This window comes from Bemisia tabaci, chromosome 3 (assembly GCF_918797505.1).
Source record: "Bemisia tabaci chromosome 3, PGI_BMITA_v3".
NCBI classification, from domain to species: Eukaryota; Metazoa; Arthropoda; class Insecta; order Hemiptera; family Aleyrodidae; genus Bemisia; species Bemisia tabaci.
In genome coordinates this window covers 60,591,258-60,613,198 of record NC_092795.1, presented here as the reverse complement: position 1 = coordinate 60,613,198, position 21,941 = coordinate 60,591,258, and the positions used below count along the sequence as shown (strand labels likewise).

The following is a 21,941-nucleotide window of genomic DNA, read 5'->3' as shown; positions in this document are numbered from 1 at the left end:
TACCAATTACTGACCGAAAACTTCATTGGACAAGTTCAATCAACTTTACCTGGGATTCATAAGCTTGCTGGTATGTTATGATTCCTTGTGTATGTTCTGAAGAAATTAATAGTGTGTAGCTTGTAAAAAAGTTCTTTTCCCTTCAACTATAATTATTATTTCAATACAGAAGAAGGTCTAATTACTTACTTTAGATACTTTTTTACCGCGTCCTCGTCCTCTCACTCTGCCTCTTCCTCGGCCCCTTGGTCGACCGCCTCTGCCCTTTTTAGATCCTTCTTCAGAGTCCATGATAGATATAGGTATCAGTACCTAACAGCAAATGAATATTTTACAGTTGATGGGATAAAAAAGATGAAATGTACATTTAAAAGAGCACTTTCAAGCAACGTCCGCTTGATCAGAACTGAGAGTAAACAATAATGTTATTGCTTGTTTTGAGGTTATGGTTGCATCGATTCTGCTTTCGAACAGAGAGAGAACACCGAATCGTCTAAAAGGGTAATTGACCTTCATTCGCTTCTTTTGATTGGATGCTCGTTGCGGTTCCAGTTATGTGATTGGTTCATTAGATTTTTAGAGTAGGTATTTTTTACCACTCTTTTACCGTCGCGACTCAACACACGTGGTTGATTCATTTGTTTTCGTTAGAGGTTAGAAATAAGAAGCAAGTTCGGGTTCGCAGTTTTTGTTCATCAATTTAATAATTAATCTTTTATCATTTAATCCTCTGCTTATTTCCATTATTTGCAACATCAGGTAATAGCTCAGTTTTAAACATATCATTCTCAACAGGATCCTCTGTGTGTCGATGTTCACCAAAATTAATCTTCACTAACAACATGTCTTGTTGTCGAAGATCATCTTTTCTACCCCCGAAGATTTTTCGATCCTTTTTTATGTGCCGTGAAGTCTATCAAATTTTAGGGCTGAAAGCGCGTAGTCTTGCCTGAGCATTCAATTGAATGGCTCTATCTGATGAGGATTGGCATCCTCACTTGTTATCAAGAAATTAACTGTCAAAGTAGAACATAACTCACCATCTCAATTTATCATCAATGGAAATCACATTACTCTCATTGAGTGGCATTCCCCTCAAGTTAGAGATGCTATAGTCCACTTCACGAAACCTGAGACTTTTTATTCGGCATTAAATTCCGCAAATGGCAACGCATCGATCTCGGACTCGGGTAACCGTACCGCTCGCCTGACACCCTCTTTTGTTCAGCGACCATAGGCTGGCAACCCGTCCATTGTGAGGATAGGAACAATGGGCTCCCTTCATCCCTCCTTAATGAGCCCTGGTACCCGGACCGAAATTTTTTTCTCGCTGACAAATTCACTTCTGGCGTAAAAATTTAGTTCCATGTTGTCCAATTATGTTAAAAACGCACTATATTCGGTCGAATTATCTTAATTTTGAGCTGATGTACAGTATTTCGCGGCAAACTGCGGTCATGCCGTAGATCAGCTCAAAATTAAGATAATCGGACAGAATTTTGTTGCGTTTTTATCATAATTTCTCGCTGGAACTAAATTTTCACGCCACAAGATGAATTTGTCAGCGAGAAAAAAAATTTTGGTCTGGGTACTAGGGCTCATTAAGGAGGGATGAAGGGTGCTCATTGTTCCTATCCTCACAATGGACGGGTTGCCGGCCTATGGTCGCTAACAAAAGAGGGTGTCTGGCGAGCGGTCTGGTCACCCGAGTCTGAGACTGATGCGTTGTCATTTATGGATTTTAATGCCAAATAAAAATTCTCAGGTTTCATGAAATGGACTATAGTTCTGTAACTAACACATCTTGCGTCTAACTTTTCACTAAATGCCCATGATGTGTAGGCAAAAAGTCAATTTGCCCCCCAAAAAATCTTCAATGGCCCCCAAAAATCGAGCTTGATGCGCCACATGGCTCTTGAAACTCAAAGGTGAGTTTCGAACACTGGTCATTTGCCATTCTAGCCCTGGGTAACTTGCTTGGAATTAGATTGTGTATGTAATCATGTTTTGTCTTCATCACTTTCCTAATTTATGTTTTCACGTGAATATTTTATTACAGTTGAACAGGCTGGAAAATGGTCGAGCTAGAATCGGACATATCTGGCGGATCTGATGACTATGAATCTGAATCTGATATTGACCAGGATTCTGATTCAGCTGTGAGTGAAATTATACTATCACTTTACTCTAGTATTTAAGCTATAACTTATCTGTTGTTGGTGCATCATGGGAAGGCAGCAAGACCGAGCAGGATGTGGTGACAACAGATTAAAATTTGGTGAATCCCTCGTTTCTTCATTCGCAAAATCAAAAGAATTCTGGACTTGTCGAAGCTTTATGAAACTGAAAGACCGAAATTGCTATGATACCTATCTTTCATATTTTTGGACAGAGAATGGGGAATACTTCAAAAATGTCAATAAAAATTGTAATATTAATTAGTCCAACTTTAACAGAAACCCACTATGTCACATTTTAGAGAAAAGAGAATCACAAGTTTTCAAATTCTTACTAAATAATTAAGTGCACTCTGTTGGATTCATATTATGCCGAAGTTTATACTTCATCCACTTCTTTCCCATTGCCTTCAACTAGATATTCTATTTCTCCATCAAGATCACTCTCCTTTGTGAGAAATTCTTTTAATATTGCCCTCAAAACTATGTCTGACTAATTTATACCTTTTCTCCTTTCAGCTGCAAGAAGCCTTTGCCAAAGGTATCTTGAAACCCGGTCTGAACATTCAGGTTCCAGCCAACGATCTACCCCCTCCTCCAATTAATAATGTGGTACGTGGTTTTTTTGTCGTCTATGCAGTGGGAAACAGATTATCATCGCATTTTATATAATTTTTTCTGCCTTTTCATCGATAAACTGGGAATCTGTCCCTCTCCTCTGCGGAAAGCACCAAAAGGCTGTTAGAGACCCCCTTCCCCTAAAAGCCTTACGTAATTTATGGACAGGGTCTTATTTGTATTTTTTGTATTCCTTATGGTCTTAATTACTTGGAATTCCTTATCCTACAGATAAAAGAAGAGATATTGTGCAGATTTTCCTTTTAAAAAAAAGAGCGTTTAAGCTGGTTTGAGTTTAAAAGATTCTGTCTTAGGTCTTGGCCTGAAAGGCTAGGGTTGACAGAAAATCCTTCCACGGGCGTGGAGTGCGGTTAGTCTGCAGAAAGGAAACATTAATGCTCCTGACTGTGTACCAGACAGTTTTCGATGGAAATTCGGCAGGATTTTTTGTCAACCCTACCTTCGGAGCTCAGGAAGGAATCTCTGCAGAACGTTCAACTCGAAAGGAACTAAGCCACATCAGCTATTGCCAAATTTAACTGGGTAATTTAATTGTTAACAAGAAAACATGAAAACTGTTCCTTTGAAAATTTAAAGGAATTTCCTTTGTAGTATGCAAAAATTTCACTGAAATCTGCACAAAAATCCTCGCACCATTTTCATGTATAAAGTTAGAGTTCCCAATTAAATTTTCAATAGCTGGTGTGGGTTAAGTAGCTCCTCTCTGCTGAACGTGGTCCAAATTTACTCCTTTAAAATTTATTTGAAATTTTCGAAATTATTGATTGTTTAAATTTGTAATTTCGGTCATTTTTGGTCAAAGTGCTCTTCCCAATCAAGACGCTAGCAATGCATTTAATCTAATGATGTGATCCTGCATTAAGAAATAGATTTCTACTTTTACTGCCCCATAGACCAGATCACCTGCACACACAACTACATACATGACCATTTCTTCATATTAGGCACTGTGATGTACGATTCTGCATCAAAATTTGACGTTTAAAATTATATACTCAGCCAAAAATTCTAGAATTATCTTTGTCCAGTTTTAACTAGAAAGAATTACAAGATCCAGTACTCGCTGAAATCTTTTTTATGAAGGAAATGAAAGTTTTCAGTCAGTTCGTGCTTCAATATATTTAGCCTGTTTTGACTCTAAATGCTCAACAACCCTTAATATACCCACCGTATAAACGTTTATTCCACAAATTATTTTATCCTCATGCTCAGTTTGTGTGCAATGTAAGACTCAGTGAGTTTTGATTTTGACATTCAGATAAAAGCACATGGAAAAATTTAATTGCTTTCCCACCATTCTCTAACATCAGAGGATCGGTGTTTTTGTCATCTGGTTTTGATGTCAACGATGACTCAAAAAAATAAGTTTTAATTATCACTACAACCTTGTTCATTTTTTTGTTGGTTAATCCTTTGGAAATGATCAACACCAAGTTGCAAAGACTTGATTTGCAAGTATTTGTAATTATTTTTTGATCATCTTATTTCAGACTGCATTGAAATTAAAACTGGCAAAAATTAGCAATGATTTTCCTTGGGAGGAACGCTTGGATATCACTACAAAACCTGCTGTCTTGGCACCAGAGTTGGAACTACAGGTAACTTCTTACACTGAGCTAAGAGATCTAGCATGGATGGTGTGACTTTAACTTGCGACATGAAGTGGTCTAACATTGCTCCTACCAAAAATATTGATTGAATTCTCCAAATTTTTTACTGAATTGGTTGCCTTCAAGTTAAGATAAATAGAAGGATGACAGAAATCAGTATGATTTTTTAATCTCTTCAGTTTTTAATGACTATTTGTAAGCTCAGAGAGAAACACTTATTTTCCAGTACCCTGCATAGACAGAATATACTTCGTAAGTTAAAAACAGTCAGAAAAAGTGAGTTGGACAGCAAAAATTAGTTGATTTTCATCCGTAAATCTTCAAGAGAACTCAGATGTATAAAACTTTTATGAAATGGGGAATACTAATGAAGAAGCCGCTGATTCAAAAGGCAATATTTTGAAAATGATAGGAGAACCCCAGTAGATTCCTATACATTCCAGTACTTTCCTATGTATAATCATTAAACTCAACGAATTTTGGTAAGAAATTTTTCTCCCCAAATTTAGAAGGATTTTTTTTTCTCTTTTTTTTTTTGGCTCGAACGGTCATAATTTGGTAAGAATCAGTCAGTTGTGCTGGTCACAGAATCGTGTTTTGATGCTTGATTCTTGTGAATCAGCTCTGGATAAGAAGATCTGTCTGAACAGCAACTTTCTATGTTCAATATTAACGGAAATATCGTTGTAGTGACACCCTTGCTTTCTTCCACCTTACTTTCCTTTGTCTGGGAAATGCACATTTTCATTGGTTACTCGACATGAAACTCAGATGAAAGTAAAGTGGAAGAAACCAAGGGTGTCACCACTATGCGGGATGAAGACATTAACGAAATTTTGCCAAGGAGTGATATCTCGGTTGATATTGAACCTAGAGATTTGCTGTTTGGATAGATCTTAATATTTTTAGCCGATCTACAAGAATAAAGCATCAAAACACGATTTTGGATTCCTGATCCATTTAAAAAGCAAGCTAAATTTGAACTAAGTAAAAGAGAAATTAAATTTTATCTTAAATACAACCATCATGAGAATGTTAGTCACCTTTGCGCTGAAAAATGGGTCTGTATTTTCAAATTCACCTCTTTAAACATACTGAAAGTTGTACGCTAGTGGATGGACTCCATCCTTTTTAAATTCTCTAAAGCGATGTACTGATTTTATGTTATTTTTCAGATAAGAGAAGAAGAGGAAAGAGCAGTGAAGAAGAAAGATAAAACTGCCCTGAATGAGTTTCGACGTGAGACATTATTTCATCAACAAGCACAAGCTGCCGTTTTAGAAGGAATACCCAAATTAAATGCTGCCGGAATTCCCACTAAGAGGCCTGGTGATAGTTTTGCAGAAATGATTAAATCTGATAGTCAAATGGAAAGGGTAAGCATATTTTTTGGTTATCCTGGTATTAATTTGATTCCATTCATTGTTGGGGACACTGTGGAAGAAACGGAGCTCTATTTCAGCTGTAAAAAATCTCGTCAGATCCAGTTGAAAAATACCCTTCACGAAATGTAGGATATCGATGGTCAAAGTGCAAAGCCACATATGTATCTCTGTCTTTAACATTGCAAACCTCCTATCACATTTTGTTTTTTTTAGAAAACCAGTCAACACAATTTCTTCATAACTTACTTGATTTTTCTGTTAGCAGAATATTTTTTTTAAATTTCAAACTGTAAAGTTTGCTTGTTTCTCTTCAAAAAAATAAAATGGGAGTGGCAATTTTGAAACATCACAATGATGGTACGTGGTTTTGCACTTTGTCCATGGATATAATGCTAGCACATTGAAAATAATTTGTTTAAAGTTTATGAAACAATGAATGAAAATCATGAACTCTCAAATTAGTCTTATTTTTAATGTCCCCAGTGTTTTCTGAGGATTCTATCTTCTGATCAAGTGCAATTCTGCAAAGTATTTTCAAATCTTTGACAGTCTTACTTAAATAAAAGTTTTTTTATTTATTACGACTACTTTTTCATTGTCCTCGGGACTAATGCTTCGCTAGATGGAGACTGAAATTCTAGTCAGAACAGGATGAAATTAAGTGGCGTCAAGCTGAAATGCTCATGAATGTTATGCAAGATGGAAATTCCAAACAGCTTCATTACTTGTATTTTAGTTTGACTTTTAAGTCCTTCCAACTTTTGGAAATGCTATTTTTATTTAGTCGTATTAAAAAAACTAGGTGAACTTTTCGTCCTAATGCGCCTTCAGTATCGGAAACTATAAATCATTCTACCTTTATTTGCACTGCATGTGTCTCACTTTTTTTCTTTCTTTTTTTTACAGATTCGTAAATCCCTTATTAAGAAGAAACTTGGAATGGAACGAGCAGAATTTGTCAAAAAGATGAGGACACAAAAGAAAATTGCCAAGAAGGTGCAGACTGAAGCCATACTCAAGAAGCATCGAGAGAAACGCGAGTTCTTGAATAAGGTCAAACAGTTCAAAAAGGGTAAACTCAAAGATTTAGATTTTTTGACGGAAGGCTCAGGTCAGAAGAAGGGGCGGAAAGGAGGAAAAGGTAGATTCAAAGGTCCAAAGCTCAATAAAGGAAAAAAAGGGGACAAAGGTAGCAGTAAAAGCGGCAATAAAAAGCAGGGTAAAAAGAAGAAAAACTAGCATAATAAACTCAAAACAACTGTGATAAATTAGGCGTTCTCAAATTTTTATTATGAATCACTGTTTTTCTAATGTGTTACCGTTTTTCGTAACAATATCCTTAAAACACCTCTAAGTTCTAAAAAATTTTACCCGGAAAGTTAATTTGTAGTTCCAAACTTAAATTGGAAAAGGGCTTGAGTTAGCTGAAATATGTTGTTTCTGTTAGGAAAAATGAAGAAAACACAATTGCCATATGTAACTATGTAATCACTTTTCTTCAGCAGAATATATACCTAAGTATGTAGTCCATCCACTGAACTTACAAAATATTTCTTAATTGCAAGTCACCGTGAAATTTGAAACATATTAATTTCATCTACGTACATGATTAAGTTCCAAGTGAAACCTAATGTGAATTTTAATTTTGTCGTGCTAATTTTGCACAGTAAAGATCTTTTTGTATTTTAATTTTAAGTATGGTAAAATAATAAAGTGAAGAAAGAATATTATTGGAATTAACGTATTTATTTTACATTATCACACAATATATTTACACCACATGCTTTAAAATTACTATTTTATGAACAAAATAATAAAAAATTTCTTTCATTGAAAGAGATGAAAAATATTCCTAATTTTCTTTTTGCCAATTATAACTCAATGTCATTGAATGGAAAATTAGCATCAATTACCTTTGGAAATAATAACTGTTCGTTAGTTAAAAACAAAGTAACACAAATAAATCCTAAAAACGTTGAAAATCTCTGTAAACAAACTGCTAATCACACACAACAGAGAAGTGCAATTCTAAGTCCAGGTATTTGCTCTTTTATGTTTAAAATTGTCAGGAAGTATTTTCAAATGAATTTAGCTGCAGTAAGGAACATTAGGTATAGAATTTTTTTATGTTTTTAGTGAAAAGGTTCAATAAACTTTTTCTTCTATTAACCAGAAGAGAGGCATTTTTCAAGAGTCATTAAGGAAGTAGATTACAATTTTCTCCAAGCAATATGTAAAAAACTTCACAATTACATATCATGATATTGTATAGTCATAACTTAGCAATTTACAATTTTGCTGAAATCAGAGAAAGTAATGTGTTTTTGGCAAATAATTCTTTTTGCAACAATTAAAAAAATTGTTCAAGAACCTGAATATTCTGTCCTTTTCAAGTGTTACATTCCAATGTTCTTTCTTTCAACTAATTGGTACTTGCCATTTGGATTGAGGGTCAAACTTCGATCGCTTAGATCACTGTTTCTTCAATATCAGCATCATAACCGTTGTCTTCTTTTCCAAATGAAGGGCATTTTGTCCTTTTAGGCTGTTTAAACCGGTCATCGTGTTGTATTGTTTTCTTAATAAGTTCAAAGACTTCTTCTAATGTACTCACTGTCGGTTTTTTAAGGAAGTGGTCATGCTTTTTCAGACTTCGGTATAGGCGTTCACATTCCTCGTACTCAACTGGATCCTTGTAATACATAGAAGTTATACGTCCCTCAGCCATCTGCAAGAAAAAACAAATGAAAGATATTAGAAACTGCAAGATGTAAAATAAAAGTGGAATGGGTCCTTGGTGACGGTCAATTCTTTGACAATTTATGCAAAATATTCAAAATTGTGATAATGATAAAGCATGAAAGAATGTATTATGACCCATGACCCATATTAGGTGAGAAATAGACCCATCTCAAGCAAGTAAATGGAGGATTTTTAGAAATGCCTTTTTTTGTGTAAAATTTCTAAAAGCTCGGATTTGTGGCAAGAATGTTTTAAGACTTCGATCATGCTCTTGATTTTGCAACAATGATTTTAGTTGGTATTTGCTAATCTTTCATAAGGTACTTTGAGAAAGTGATTAAATAGCATGGATGTGAAAAAAGCAAGATTTTTGTCACCCCTAAGAATTCAAATAAGTTCGATTCATTCCTTAGTCAGTACAGGTCCAATTTCAGTCCCAATCCAACAATTCCTAATATGAGATTTTTTAATCGATTATTTTGCTTTTAGTATTTACTGTATCAAATGCTTTTCAGAGATGTTTTTTGGCTTATGAACTTGATCGTAACAGTAGCTAATGTCAAAACTCACCTCATCATACAACCTTCGAATGTTCTGTTCATGATGGGGTGTCCAACCGTACAAAGGTACATGAGGTATCCACCTCCAATCTGGGTGCATGAGCTGATATGGTTTTTGGACGTATGCAGGTTGAGCAGGTTTGGGGTGATAGTCAGCTATCGTTTCATCCTCTTCCGACTCAAATATTGTTCGTTCATCTTCACTGAATATATCGGGCTCACACTCAATTTCATTCACATTTTGGCTCTTGCAGGTGCAAATTTCTTTACTATTTTCATTGTTGTTGCAGTCCAATTCATTGCTTTGAAGTTCATCGTTTGGTTTGATGAAAGTTTCGTGATTGATAGCTAATCTTTGTCTTATTCGCTGTGGTCGAAGCGTGGGTCGTGGTCTGTTCGTCTGTATTTTAGCCATTTTATTTGGGTATTGGCCATCATTGTCTTGTTTGCACTGTTCTTTACTAATCTGGTAATGTTGCTCAGGATCTGAATTTTCGCTTATTCGTCTTGTGCGTTGGTAGTTGTAGAATCTGGAAAACCACAGAAAAAAATTAAGACAGGTAAATTTTTGTTTTATTAAGTACTTTGAATTTTTGAATGAAGCTACTCGTCAAAATACAAACGAGTATAGTTTATATTTCATGGGTAATAGGCAAATATATCAGTTTTATAGCCCTCATTAGTCAGGGGGTTACTATTTTTTAATTCCTCGCAGATTTTCTGTTATTTTTTTAGGTATAATTATATTGAAAAAAATTGAATTTCCAGACAAAGGCGCTGAGGGTGCCCATTGAGAGGATGGGATCTAATTGCAAAAGACTGAAGTGTCCGGTTTCTGAAGGATCGTGATTCTATAGGGAACAGTGGCGATTAGGTATTGATCAATGCTAAGAAGTGCTGTAAAGCAACTTGCATGAATTAAATTTTTTTTTTTTCAAAAAGTTTTCATGAGTGTGCTCAAGAGAGAAAAGTCAATAGATATAATATTATATAAATTTAGTAATTTGAAATTTGTTAACTTCCTCTAAAAAAAAAAAAAAAAAAAAAAAAAAGGCACAAATTAAGCTCTGTTTGGGACCACCTCTCCAAGTTTAAAATTAGTCTTATGTTACACTTGGTGTTCATTTGTGTGTTCATCAACGACCAAAATTACCTACTTCAGCAGTAAAGAATTTAATTTTGAAGGAATTTTTCATTAAGGGTGTTACCACTCACCTAGTGTTATTCTTGAAATAATGATCATAGTTCTTGGTGTCAAGTTGTTTGAGTTCATAGCTCTGTTGAGTGCCTCCAATGCAGGTCTGTTGTTCATGCTCAACTTTTTCATCTGCTTTGTCATTTTTATTCCTCAAAAATTTCGCATTGCAGCTTGATAACTTTGCTCTGACACAGTTTGAAATGTCCTTCATTTTCGTCATGACTGGTTGAAGTCTACTCACAGGTTTTTTCGGCCCCATTGATAATGATCTGTAAGTGAAAAAAATACCAGATAAGACCATAGCTAAACAAGCAGACATCTCCGGCACGCGGGTGCCGGATAAGGAAGCGATTCAATGTTGCATTTAATATTTGAGCATCAATTTTATTCTCTCAGCGGAAGAATCCACTTTCTTACATCTTGCTGATTTTTTCACTTATTGTAAATAAACGTGATTTTTGAAGTCACTGAAGCCTCCTGAGGGTAGAATGATGAAAATAAATTAGGTAAAGCTGCAGATCATTCTCAAGTCTGGCACACCAAGCTGTTAAGGGTGCAGGAAAATTTTTAAGATTTTTTAAGCTGTTGAGAAAACAAATCCAGCGAAAGTAGAGCAATTTTGGAGCACTTTTTCAGAACCTCGGCTGGAACTTCTTTTCATTCTTTTCCTGCCAAAAAAGGATCATCCAAAAAATAAACAGGCTCAAGCCTCAGAAAATTCTTGAACATTGAGTTTAATCCCCAACAATAAGAGGCAATATACTGTAGATAGACAATTAGACATTTTTCTCCCAAAAATGTCACTTAACACCTTCAGTCATTGAAGGCTCTATCTGCCACTGCATATTCGGACTCGAAATATATTCATCCATTTACGATGATCAACCACTGATTAAGACCCCCTCAGAACAAATTGGTCCCTCTAAAATATCAGGCATCCAAGTAGCACAGACTGCAACATAAATTGCGATTGCATGCATGATCAAAGCATTACTTCTGCATCGGAGTGTGGTGTATGTTGCCTATCTGCTGATTGAAAGACCTACACCTCTTATTGAAAATTCCACTTACATTGAAATCTATAAATAAGTCTTCTTTGTAGGTATTGCAAATTACCTAACTTGCTGCTACTTACATAGAAATCATCTTATTGGTACTAGTGTAAAATCGGCATTCATCGATCAAATCGTCGCCTTCCTGACATCAGATCGTAACTTCACCCTGCAATGAATCCTGCCGTCCATGCAAGTTAATGCTTTTCCGGGCTCATCGCCGCACAGTGGATCGAGTCAATAGGCGACGTCGGACATAATTTGGAAACTTTAAAAGCTTATAACTCCGTTCATACAAAACTTTGAGGTTTTTAAAGTGGCTCCATTGGTTTCCTCGTGAAATTTACTTCTCGTAGCACCCCTTAAAATTGAAATATGACGAAAATAACATCAAAATTTGCAGTTTTAGTCAAAAATTTCATAGCCGACCTCTATAATTGACTCGATCCGCCGTGCGCCATGTGTAATTACGGTCTTTTATCAGCCGAGCGACGAAATTATTTAAAAATAGTGACATTTCACAGTGAAAATAATCGCACTTTTAAGCGCACCGTTTCGCAAGTAGCGCAGTGCAACGAAAATATTGGCATTAAATTGAAAGAGCCGTATGCAAAAACGACATTTTTCGCCCCCCCACTAAAACTTATTCAAACTTCGTCTACCAGTTACTAATACTGGAGCGCTTCTTTCCCCAAATTTTCAGACCCCCAAAAAATTTTGGGGGGGCGCTAGGGGGGGTGGAAGTCAAAACCTGTGAACCTCGATATCTTTCGAACGAGACAAGTATTGAGGCCCGGTTTGGACGAAAAATCGTCTAAAATTGCATACTTTAAGATTCTAAAGGTCATAATCAGTGGCGTGGCGTGAATGATCGATTATCGATATCTCGCCGTTTGAAGCTATGGTAAAGAATCGATTATTAAGGTGTTCGCTGCGAACACCCTGTTTATCGATCCTTTCTCATAGGTTTAAATGGCAAAGCAATCGATAGATCGTAAAGCACGCCACGCCACTGGTCATAATCCCAAAATTAAAGTTTTAAATTAACTTATGTGCTTTTTTTCAGTTTTTGAGGAAAAACAATTTCTTTTAAACAGATTTAACTGAAATTTCACATTTTTTGATTTGAACCAAAACCAGTTTTTTAAATTGCTCGTCTTTTTCCGCATCCAACGAATGGTCGTATAAGCTGGGGAACCGAACGGTTCCGGAGTTATGATCGATTGAAGTTTCCGCTCAACGCGCGCCGACCGATTTTCGCGCGCAAAAAAGTCGGATTTGACTATTATTAAATCAGATTGAATGTTCAAACTGAGCAAAATGCATTATTAGGGACTCTTGAGGGTCTCTGAGTTCAAAAATTACAGATACTTCCAAAAAATTCACGTTTTTAAAATTACAGCTCCGTGCAGGACCACTGAGCGGCCGGCTGGCGCTCAGTGGGCCTCTAAAATAGCGCTACGGAGCTGTAATTTTAAAAACGTGAATTTTTTGGAAGTATCTGTAATTTTTGAACTCAGAGACCCTCAAGAGTCCCTAATAATGCATTTTGCTCAGTTTGAACATTCAATCTGATTTAATAATAGTCAAATCCGACTTTTTTGCGCGCGAAAATCGGTCGGCGCGCGTTGAGCGGAAACTTCAATAGATCATAACTCCGGAACCGTTCGGTTCCCCAGCTTATACGACCATTCGTTGGATGCGGAAAAAGACGAGCAATTTAAAAAACTGGTTTTGGTTCAAATCAAAAAATGTGAAATTTCAGTTTAATCTGTTTAAAAGAAATTGTTTTTCCTCAAAAACTGAAAAAAAAGCACATAAGTTAATTTAAAACTTTAATTTTGGGATTATGACCTTTAGAATCTTAAAGTATGCAATTTTAGACGATTTTTCGTCCAAACCGGGCCTCAATACTTGTTTCGTTCGAAAGATATCGAGGTTCACAGGTTTTGACTTCCACCCCCCCTAGCGCCCCCCCAAAATTTTTTGGGGGTCTGAAAATTTGGGGAAAGAAGCGCTCCAGTATTAGTAGCTGGTAGACGAAGTTTGAATAAGTTTTAGTGGGGGGGGGGGGGCGAAAAATGTCGTTTTTGCATACGGCTCTTTGATTACAATAACATTTTTATATTTTTACCATTCAATTGCAATATTTTTACATCATTTAGTCGATTTATGCCAATTTTAAACAATGAACAAAATGAGCTCCATGTGTCAGAAAGATAGGCAATACGCAATGCAATGAAAAATAGCAACTTATTTCAATTTTATTGCAGTAAGTTTCAATAAACGGGGCCCCTTCAAATAGGAGCTAGGCAAAATACGCAGCACCTAGTGAAATTGCATTAATTTTACTATGTAACGGAGAATTTGCATGCACATTTTTTATTGTTTCATCTGAAAGTGCTTAAAAAGAGCTGATTTCACAGTATTTTTTATAGGTAATTTTTCTTGTCATATCTTCTCCAATAATTCCTCAATTCATGAACCAAGGGTATCCTCTTGTTCAGTTCACTCACTAGTTTCCACTTAAACACGAAATTCATCAAATTTCAGATACCTGCAAATTCTCTATCGCTACGTATTGCAATCTGTGCTACTTATTGGGCATTTCAGGATTTTCTTTGCTTTTTTCTTGGATTTTATATGTAGAGCCTGGGGACGTGTAAAGAACCTCCACAAATACGCCTCTACCCATGAGTAGGCTAGGAGGCTCTGTTAGTTACCTATCATGTCTCCAGAAAAATTCCACTCCTCAACCCTCGATAACCATCGATCCCCAGCATTCTTGGGCCTCTCTCCACATTGAGTTATCTTTTTTTATGTCAGTCTCATGCCATTCACGCACAGTACTCTATCATTCAGCGAGCCTAATAGCGTAGCGTATGTCCGGTCATATCTAAAGATGAGTGCACGCCAAACTAGCTGTCCTAGTTACATCACTAGCATTTACCTAAGTAGCTGGGCGCGCGGGGGGGGGGGGGGGGGGCGGCTGCGAAAGGTCTTATATGAACTTGAGACTGACGCAACGAATTATCATTTGAAACTGGATCTTTATCGATAAAATGTTGACAATGGAGCTGATTTTGGCTCGTATTTGCGCATTATCTAACTATTTTCCCAAGTTCCCAACCCTTCACTGACGACGCGACGGACCGGATGGTGCGGTGTGTAATAAGTAAGCAAGTATCCTAAAGAGAACGCGCATGGGTCTTCGCCACTACGTCTTGGCGCTTCGCTTGCTGAGTTGCCGTTTCTAGTTCATCCACATAGCAAAGAGAATTTCCTTGTCAATGGTGGAATTACTTATGAGACCATATCGATGATCGCCAAAGTGCAAAACCACTTATCCCCATTGCGGTGTTTCAAAATGGGCCGAAAGCAGAAAGCATAAAGGAACCAAGCCACATCAGCTATTGCCCAAAATCGAGCAATATAATTTTGTATACGAAAACGGTTGTGCGGATTTCGTGAAAATTTCAGTGAATTTTCTGCATAGTAAGAAGCAAATTTCGTAAAGTTTTCAAAGGAATCCGCCAGACGTTCTCTTATCAAAAATTGAATTTCCCAGTGGAATTTGGCAATAACTGATGTGATGTGGTTTGGTTCCTTTCTGCTAAAAGTGGTCAAAATATCTGCTCATCGTATGTTTTTTTCGAGGAAAACAATTCACCCTTCTAGCTTGTTTAAACAGAATATTCTGCTAGCAGAGAAGTAAAATCAACGAAGCTTTCAAGACATTACGTTGTCTCGTTTTCCAGGGCCGGATTAAAGGGGTGGCCACATGGGCCGCGGCCCATGGCGGCAAATTTAGGGGACGGCAAATTTTGCAATTTTTTTAAATGTATGCATAAAGAAAAATCGGATTCAGAAAAAAAAAATTACAAACGGGAAAAGATTACAAAATCTCTCATTTCCTGATAGTAGATCTCTAATTTTGTCGTCTTTCTGTGATACAATAGACAACACCTTTTAATTAGTCGAGTTGAGACTAAGAGAGAAACCGAACATGGAATTTGGCCTGGAACGGCACGGCGCAGAGAGCAATGATGACGAGAACTTGAGATGAAAAGGAGAAACCCTCGGTGCGGCGCACAAATGTAACACATAATAGCGCCTGCAAGACTGTATGAATACTTCACGCATTGGGTCCAAGACAGTGCGGTCGCTGCGGGCAGCAGTGGGCGGCGTGAAACGTATAGCGCCTACAAGACTGCATGAATACTTCACGCATTGCGTCAAACACAGTGCGTGCAGCAGCGGTCAGCGTGAAACGCACAGCGCATACAAGACTGTAGGAATACTTTACGCATTGCGCCAAACACAGTGCGGTCAGCGCGACGGCGGAAGTTAAAATTATTAAACCATATTTATGTTTGCTCTTTCATAATTTTTTCGTTCATTTCATATGAATGGAAGGCCTTGTCCACATAGAGATAGGTTAACGGAATTACTCAATTTTCGCGCCAAGTTCCGTAAACTTTTGCTAGTAGTGTTGACAGGGCTTTCGCAAAAAAATTTTCCAACACGAGTAAATGCGTCTTCTGCACCCCTCTTCCTCCGGCATGTTCACTTGATGGTTTTTATTGATGTTTCAAAACGAATGAGAAGGGGGCCTAATTTTCCAAAGAAAAAAATGAAGTAAGGCAGGAAGTCTGCAACGTTGCAAGCGGAGATCCGTGGTTTCGCACTTTGGCCATCGATGTGTAGGTATTTATTGCATGATGACGATGTCTACCAGCAGATTTACGGCAGTGTCGAGACGTGAATGTTCGATTATCGATATTTTCTCATTTGAAGCTACGGCGAAGAATCGATTATTAAGGTGCTCGTTGCGAACACCCTGTCAATCGATCCTTTTCCATAGGTTTAAATGGCAGATTAATCGATATATCGCAAAGCACGCCACGTCACTGGTTTACTGACCATTTATCGGCACTGTGCTGCTGTGCCAGAGAAGATCGCCGTATGAACCTTCGTGCGATGCCAAATTTCTTTTTGTAAAATACGAATTTCCGGGAAAACTTGTGAAAATTTTCATCCCAATTTTTCAGAAAATTTTATCCGCAATGTGATCTAAATTATCAGAAAATTTTAGATAGAAATATTCATTAATTGTCTCAAAAATTAACTTTTGAAGCGGGGAAATTTGGCAACTCTCGGATGTTCATACGGCGTTTTTCCTTAGTACGGCAGCACACAAGTTTAACTATCTACTATCAACGACACAATACTACCAAACCACGTATCTCAGTTAACAATTTTCCGTACTTCCTGTCATACTTTATTATTTAAATGGAGGACCATTCAACATCAATTCTTAACAATTTCCGCGGTTTTTTTCTCCGTGCGAGGCAAACTCTGAAAAAAAAACGGAAAGGAATGATGCTGATTTGCTCGCCTTTAAAAATATAAAATAGGCTGAGCGGAGATTTTTAAACGCTGCAAAAGAGATACGCGGTTTGGGAATTTCATGTTGATGTGTGTTTTTGTAGCAGGTAATTAATCGCACTCCTCGTAGGTTTATTGTCTATAAGTGTGTGGCATAATTGAAGGCGAACTTTAGGTTAAAATTATCTACCAATAAGTTTACGCATTGTCTGTTGGCGCTATGAAAGTTAACCGAGTGAGATGTATCGACGTTGAAACTTCCGAAGCAAGTATCTCATTTGCGATGTTTAAAAATCTCCGCTCCCATTTTACTTTTTTACATATGGAGGAATCAGCATCATTTTTTGAAGTTTCCACAGAAGTTTCTTCGCTTGGAGAATAAAATTATAGAATTTTTTTTTTTAAATAACCGTTGAGTACAATTTAAGTTTAAAAAATAAAGTCTGGCAGGAGGTCTGCGACATTGCAAACCAAGATACATAGATAGGGAGTTTTAGCGTCGACTTGTGTGTTTTCGCAAGAAAGTCTGTGCCTCTCCCCCCCCCCCAAAAAAAGAAAAATTTCGTGGTTGATTTGCGCATTTGATCACTCTCGAAAAGACAGTGCTATTCCGGATGTGGCCAGGTACCTAGATGGTGGAAAGAAGAATTGCAAATCGCGTAGGCATCTTTCATTTCGACTATTCGGCCGTGCTAAGGATAAACGCCGTAGGAGCTTTTAGGCGTTGCCAAATTTTCTTTGGTAAATCGCGAATTTTTGGGAACGTTTGCAAATATTTTTCTTCCAATTTTTCAGACAATTTTGTTCTCAATTTTATCTAAAATATCTAAGAATATCAATGAAAAATATGCACCAGTTTTCTCATTAATACATGTTTTATCCGGGGAAATTTGGCAACTCTCGAATGTTCATACGACGTTTTTTCCTTGGTCCAGTAGTATTTGGCGAGTATTTGCATATTGGTCGCAATCCAAATCGCTCAGTGATCCTATCAATCAATTTATCTTCCGCCCTTGATTTTAGCCAGGATGAATGTCACAACATCGGTTTCAAGGAGTTGAATGATCCATTAGTCAAATTCATTTTTGTCCTAGACATTGGTCAGGGCGCTTTCTTTACCCGCATTCTGCGTAATTAGACATTATATTCGACTGATTATTCCTAAAGACGTTTATTAAGTGAGTAGTTTATTGCACTTTACGGCATATGACTAGAGATAACAATTGAATTCAGTATTAAAGGATGTCTAATTCCTAGTCTCTCAGATTCACCGTAAGGTGATTCGATGGACGCCATATTTTGTGTCAAAACGACATGCGATACATCGCATCGATTGGTTCCATTTTTTCAGCTACTCGTCATTTTTCTCGAATTTTGAGACCGCATTTCTCTTGTCATGAATCTAAAGAATTCATGTCACAAAGTTGACAAATAAATTTTTAGAGGGAAAATATCGCATTCGATACCGATATCGAAACTACACTCGAATGCGATATTTCTCCTCCAAGAAAACCACGCCTTTATTACGTTGAATTTCTTTGTCAAATTTGTGACATGAATTCTTTAGACTCATGAAAACGGAAGTGCGATCTCAAAATTCGAAAAAAAGGGATCAATTGATGCGATATACCGCATGTCGTTTTGACACAAAATATGGCGTGCATCGAATCACCTTAAGGTGAATCTGAGAGACTAGGATACAAGGAATGAGACATCCTTTAATACTGAATTCAGTTGTTATCTCTAGCCATATGCCGTAAAGTGCAATAAACTACTCACTTTACAAACGTCTTTAGGGATAATAAGTCGAATACAATGTCTGATTACGCAGGATGCGGGTAAAGAAAGCGCCTTGACCAATGTCAGCCGAAATTATGGAACGAATCGATTCGATTATATCGCGAGTTGCACTGACACAAAAAATGACTGCCGTCGGATCACCTTAGCAACGCGTCGAAAATCAAAACCCGATGAAGGAACATGTTCAGTTGGGATGATTCGTGTCCGGACGGTCTATGTCTGTCTGGACCGGTAGAACCTCCAAACCCCATGTCGCCACCAACCCCGATACCGTCAGCCGCACTTCTTCCTCTGTCGTGTCGCGCCTCGTCCTCAAGGAGACCCCAGGCGCCCGCCCCGAACCTCGGCCAGAGGCTACGTCGGGCCTCGGGTGGCGTCGTCGCCATCGGCGTCGTGCGACTGCACTTCGACCGCGGCAGGGGGTTTCCCCCGTCTTTGGTGGAGGATGCTGGGATTCATCTTAAGCACCCGCGAATATCTAGGACGTGAAAGGACAGGTGCCATCTCGGTGCACCTATCAAGTGGGTGTTTTTCCCAGGCGCCGCCATGGTAATTAGAGCAGTGGCGTGGCGTGCTTTGCGATTTATCCATTGATCTACCATTTAAACCTACGGAAAAGGATCGATACACAGGGTGTTCGCAACAAACACCTCAAGAATCGATTCTTTATCACAGCTTCAAATGGGGAAGTATCGATACTCGATAATTCACGCCACGGCACTGAATTAGAGCGGCCAGTGGGTTATTCTTTTCGGCCTCAGCTACTCTATCAGCGTACCTATGCCAGAGGCGGATCCTGCAATTTGGCAACGCCGGATTTCCTCCGTTTAAACCTGTGTTAAATAATCGACCCCTGTCAGAGCTTGTGGCCCCTCCAAGAATCGATATATTGCCATAGGTTTAAGTTGCGAAAAACAATGTTGCCAATTTGCTGGATTCGCCAATGATCTATGCTGCCGTGCTGAGGAAGATCGCCGTGAGAGCCTTAGTGCCAAATTTCCTTTGATAAATCGCAAATTTTCGGGAAAATTTGTAAACACCGAATATTCAGAGAATTTTGTTCGTAATTCAACAAAAGTGTCAGAGAATTTCGAAAAAAGGATTCATAAATTTCTTCAAAAATAAATCTATCCTCGGGGGTTTGGCGAAATTCGAATGCTTACACAACATTTTCCCTTATCACGGCATTACGGCTTAGGTTGAAAACTACGAGATCCCACCCCACCCCTTGAAAATCGCCGAGTATGATTGTATATTTTTCAAAAGAAAATTGATAGAAATAACTCTATCCTTCAATTTGTTGGGAGTGTTTGTGAATATGTGAAGAGCGTGGGAAAAAATAAAATGTGTCGGTCAAATTACTTTTGAGGAAGTAAACTATCAGAGGAGCTTTGCAACGTCGCAATCGGAGATACATCTTTTTCGACAAAATCCATAGACGCATGCCGAAGAATGTACAGTACACTGTGCTGTGTGCGGTTGTTGAATTTAATGACCCAGATAAAAACCCAATAAGCGCATAAAAACTTTGAATTCCTTGGTTCCATATGCGTACATACCTTTATATTTATCGATCCTTTTCCAAAGGTCTAAATAGCAGATCAACCTATATAGCGCAAAGCACGCCACGCAAGTGTCCTCGGCCTCATGCGCAGTCAAACTTACGGCCAAAAGTTGGCTTGACTTTGCATGATTTATATTCATTGGTAATATTTATGCATTTGCACTACTCTAATTTCAGATACAAACAAGGTCTGATTTGTAGAAATAATTGGAAATCAAATTGAAAGTTCATTTAAAAAAAAAAAAAAAAAAAAAAAAAAAAAAAAAAAAAAAAACTCGGAAACGGCCACTGACAGTCATGAGGCTGTCGACCATTTTTCGTTAACTCACCTACATTTTTTTGAGGGAGACTCCTGCTAACACACCGCACCGCTTTAAAATAAACGAATGTAACAACGAGTTTTTTTCTTTGCACCAATCTCGGTGAAATTCCTACCGAAATCAAGGAATTTCACAGAAATTTTTACGATTAAACGCGCTAGAGATTTTTCCATGAAAAAAAAGAAGAAAACTAGAGGTAAAAACATCATTAGAAGTTCTGCAATTTTGTCATGTAGAAGTTCTGCAATTTTGTCATGACGAAGTTGCGCGACTTTTGCCTCAAAATATTCAATGGACCACAAAATAGGGTGCTTAGGTATCACAAGGCGTGTCTCCTCATCAAAATTTCACACAAAACACGTTGATTATATAAAATGTCGAAAATCGCCTCGTATAGGCAAGCATATTATTGTTCAAAGTATACATTAAAATCAGTACCTACATCCAAACATACAGCTTCCCAAATAAAACCGAAAGCAAAGACCTGCCCTAAATCGGCTTTAAATATAAATGAAAATGAGTTGGATCTCACTATTATGTCATGTCCATCCTCCTCAAATTATTAAAAAAAAAAAAAACAAAACTTCAGCGTACAAAAAAATTATTCCGTCGCAACATACGCTAAAATTAACTAGTTTAAAGCCCGATTAAACTCTAGGAGACTTGGGGTTTTTTTTGACAAGCAGTAGGTTTGATGCGTCGTATATGTACCTATAGGAAACGTGAATTATTCACTTGCGAGTTAAATTTTAATGTATCTATCGTTTTTTCATGGAATTTTATCAAAACATGATAATCTGTGATACACAGCTTATTGCCTTATCTTAGTGGTCCATCATTGATCAGGACGGGTTGGAGGGTTGTTATCACGGGGTTGTGAAAAATATCGGTTCACCCATACCTTGAGACTTGTGAATTTATTCCATGCGATGCTCCCTGCTATTGGGGATGGCACCAAAAATCCTGTCGATGAACGTCTGAAACAATCACAGCAAATCGAATCTAATGACCATCCAGATCACTTGGCCGCGATAAAACTGAGGATGTTGTCACAACACGAGCGCGCGATCGGTCGACACCGCCACCGAGCACCAATCGAACTTGACTGACGACTGACCACGACTGATTGACTGACCATCGACAAGGTTCAACCGACCTAGCTGACCCGCAGCCGGGACAGGCGCGGGGCTTTGTTTGGGTGCCATATCGCTGAATTTCGCACGTTGCCAGATTATCATTTATCCTGGATATTCTCATGTAGGTAACTTGGATCGCATTTAGCAAAGGGAAACAGCGCGATTATAGTGTTTTCAAACTTGTGAAACTTCTCCTTTTCTTTTAGAAGTGTTTTCTATTTGCAGAGTGTTACAATTTACACAATTATTTTACTTTAAAATTAACAATTTTAAAAGAAATCAAAAGTATTTGCTACTCTGGGAGATTTTTTTAGCTAATTCGACGCTCTTCTGGCCTAAGGGCGTATTTCCACATGAGCCCTAGAAAGCA

The 21,941-nt window shown here is 37.7% G+C and overlaps 2 protein-coding genes across 2 annotated transcripts; one reads left to right on the top strand and one right to left on the bottom strand.

Annotated features, from left to right (window-relative positions):
• Window positions 1-601: 601 nt before the first annotated feature.
• Window positions 602-7,547, top strand: LOC109030762 (probable rRNA-processing protein EBP2 homolog). Its single transcript, XM_019041881.2, has 6 exons — window positions 602-759; window positions 2,060-2,159; window positions 2,697-2,789; window positions 4,307-4,414; window positions 5,602-5,802; window positions 6,718-7,547. The coding sequence occupies exons 2-6, from the start codon at window positions 2,076-2,078 to the stop codon at window positions 7,048-7,050; spliced, it is 819 nt and encodes a 272-aa protein (XP_018897426.1). The 5' UTR covers window positions 602-759; window positions 2,060-2,075; the 3' UTR covers window positions 7,051-7,547.
• On the bottom strand, window positions 7,537-21,578 carry LOC109030761 (uncharacterized). Its single transcript, XM_019041880.2, has 4 exons — window positions 21,337-21,578; window positions 10,329-10,580; window positions 9,124-9,643; window positions 7,537-8,539 (listed from the first exon to the last, which is right to left on the bottom strand). Exons 2-4 carry the CDS (start codon window positions 10,568-10,570, stop codon window positions 8,279-8,281), a joined length of 1,023 nt encoding a protein of 340 aa, XP_018897425.2. The 5' UTR covers window positions 10,571-10,580; window positions 21,337-21,578; the 3' UTR covers window positions 7,537-8,278.
• Between the last annotated feature and the right edge of the window lie 363 nt (window positions 21,579-21,941).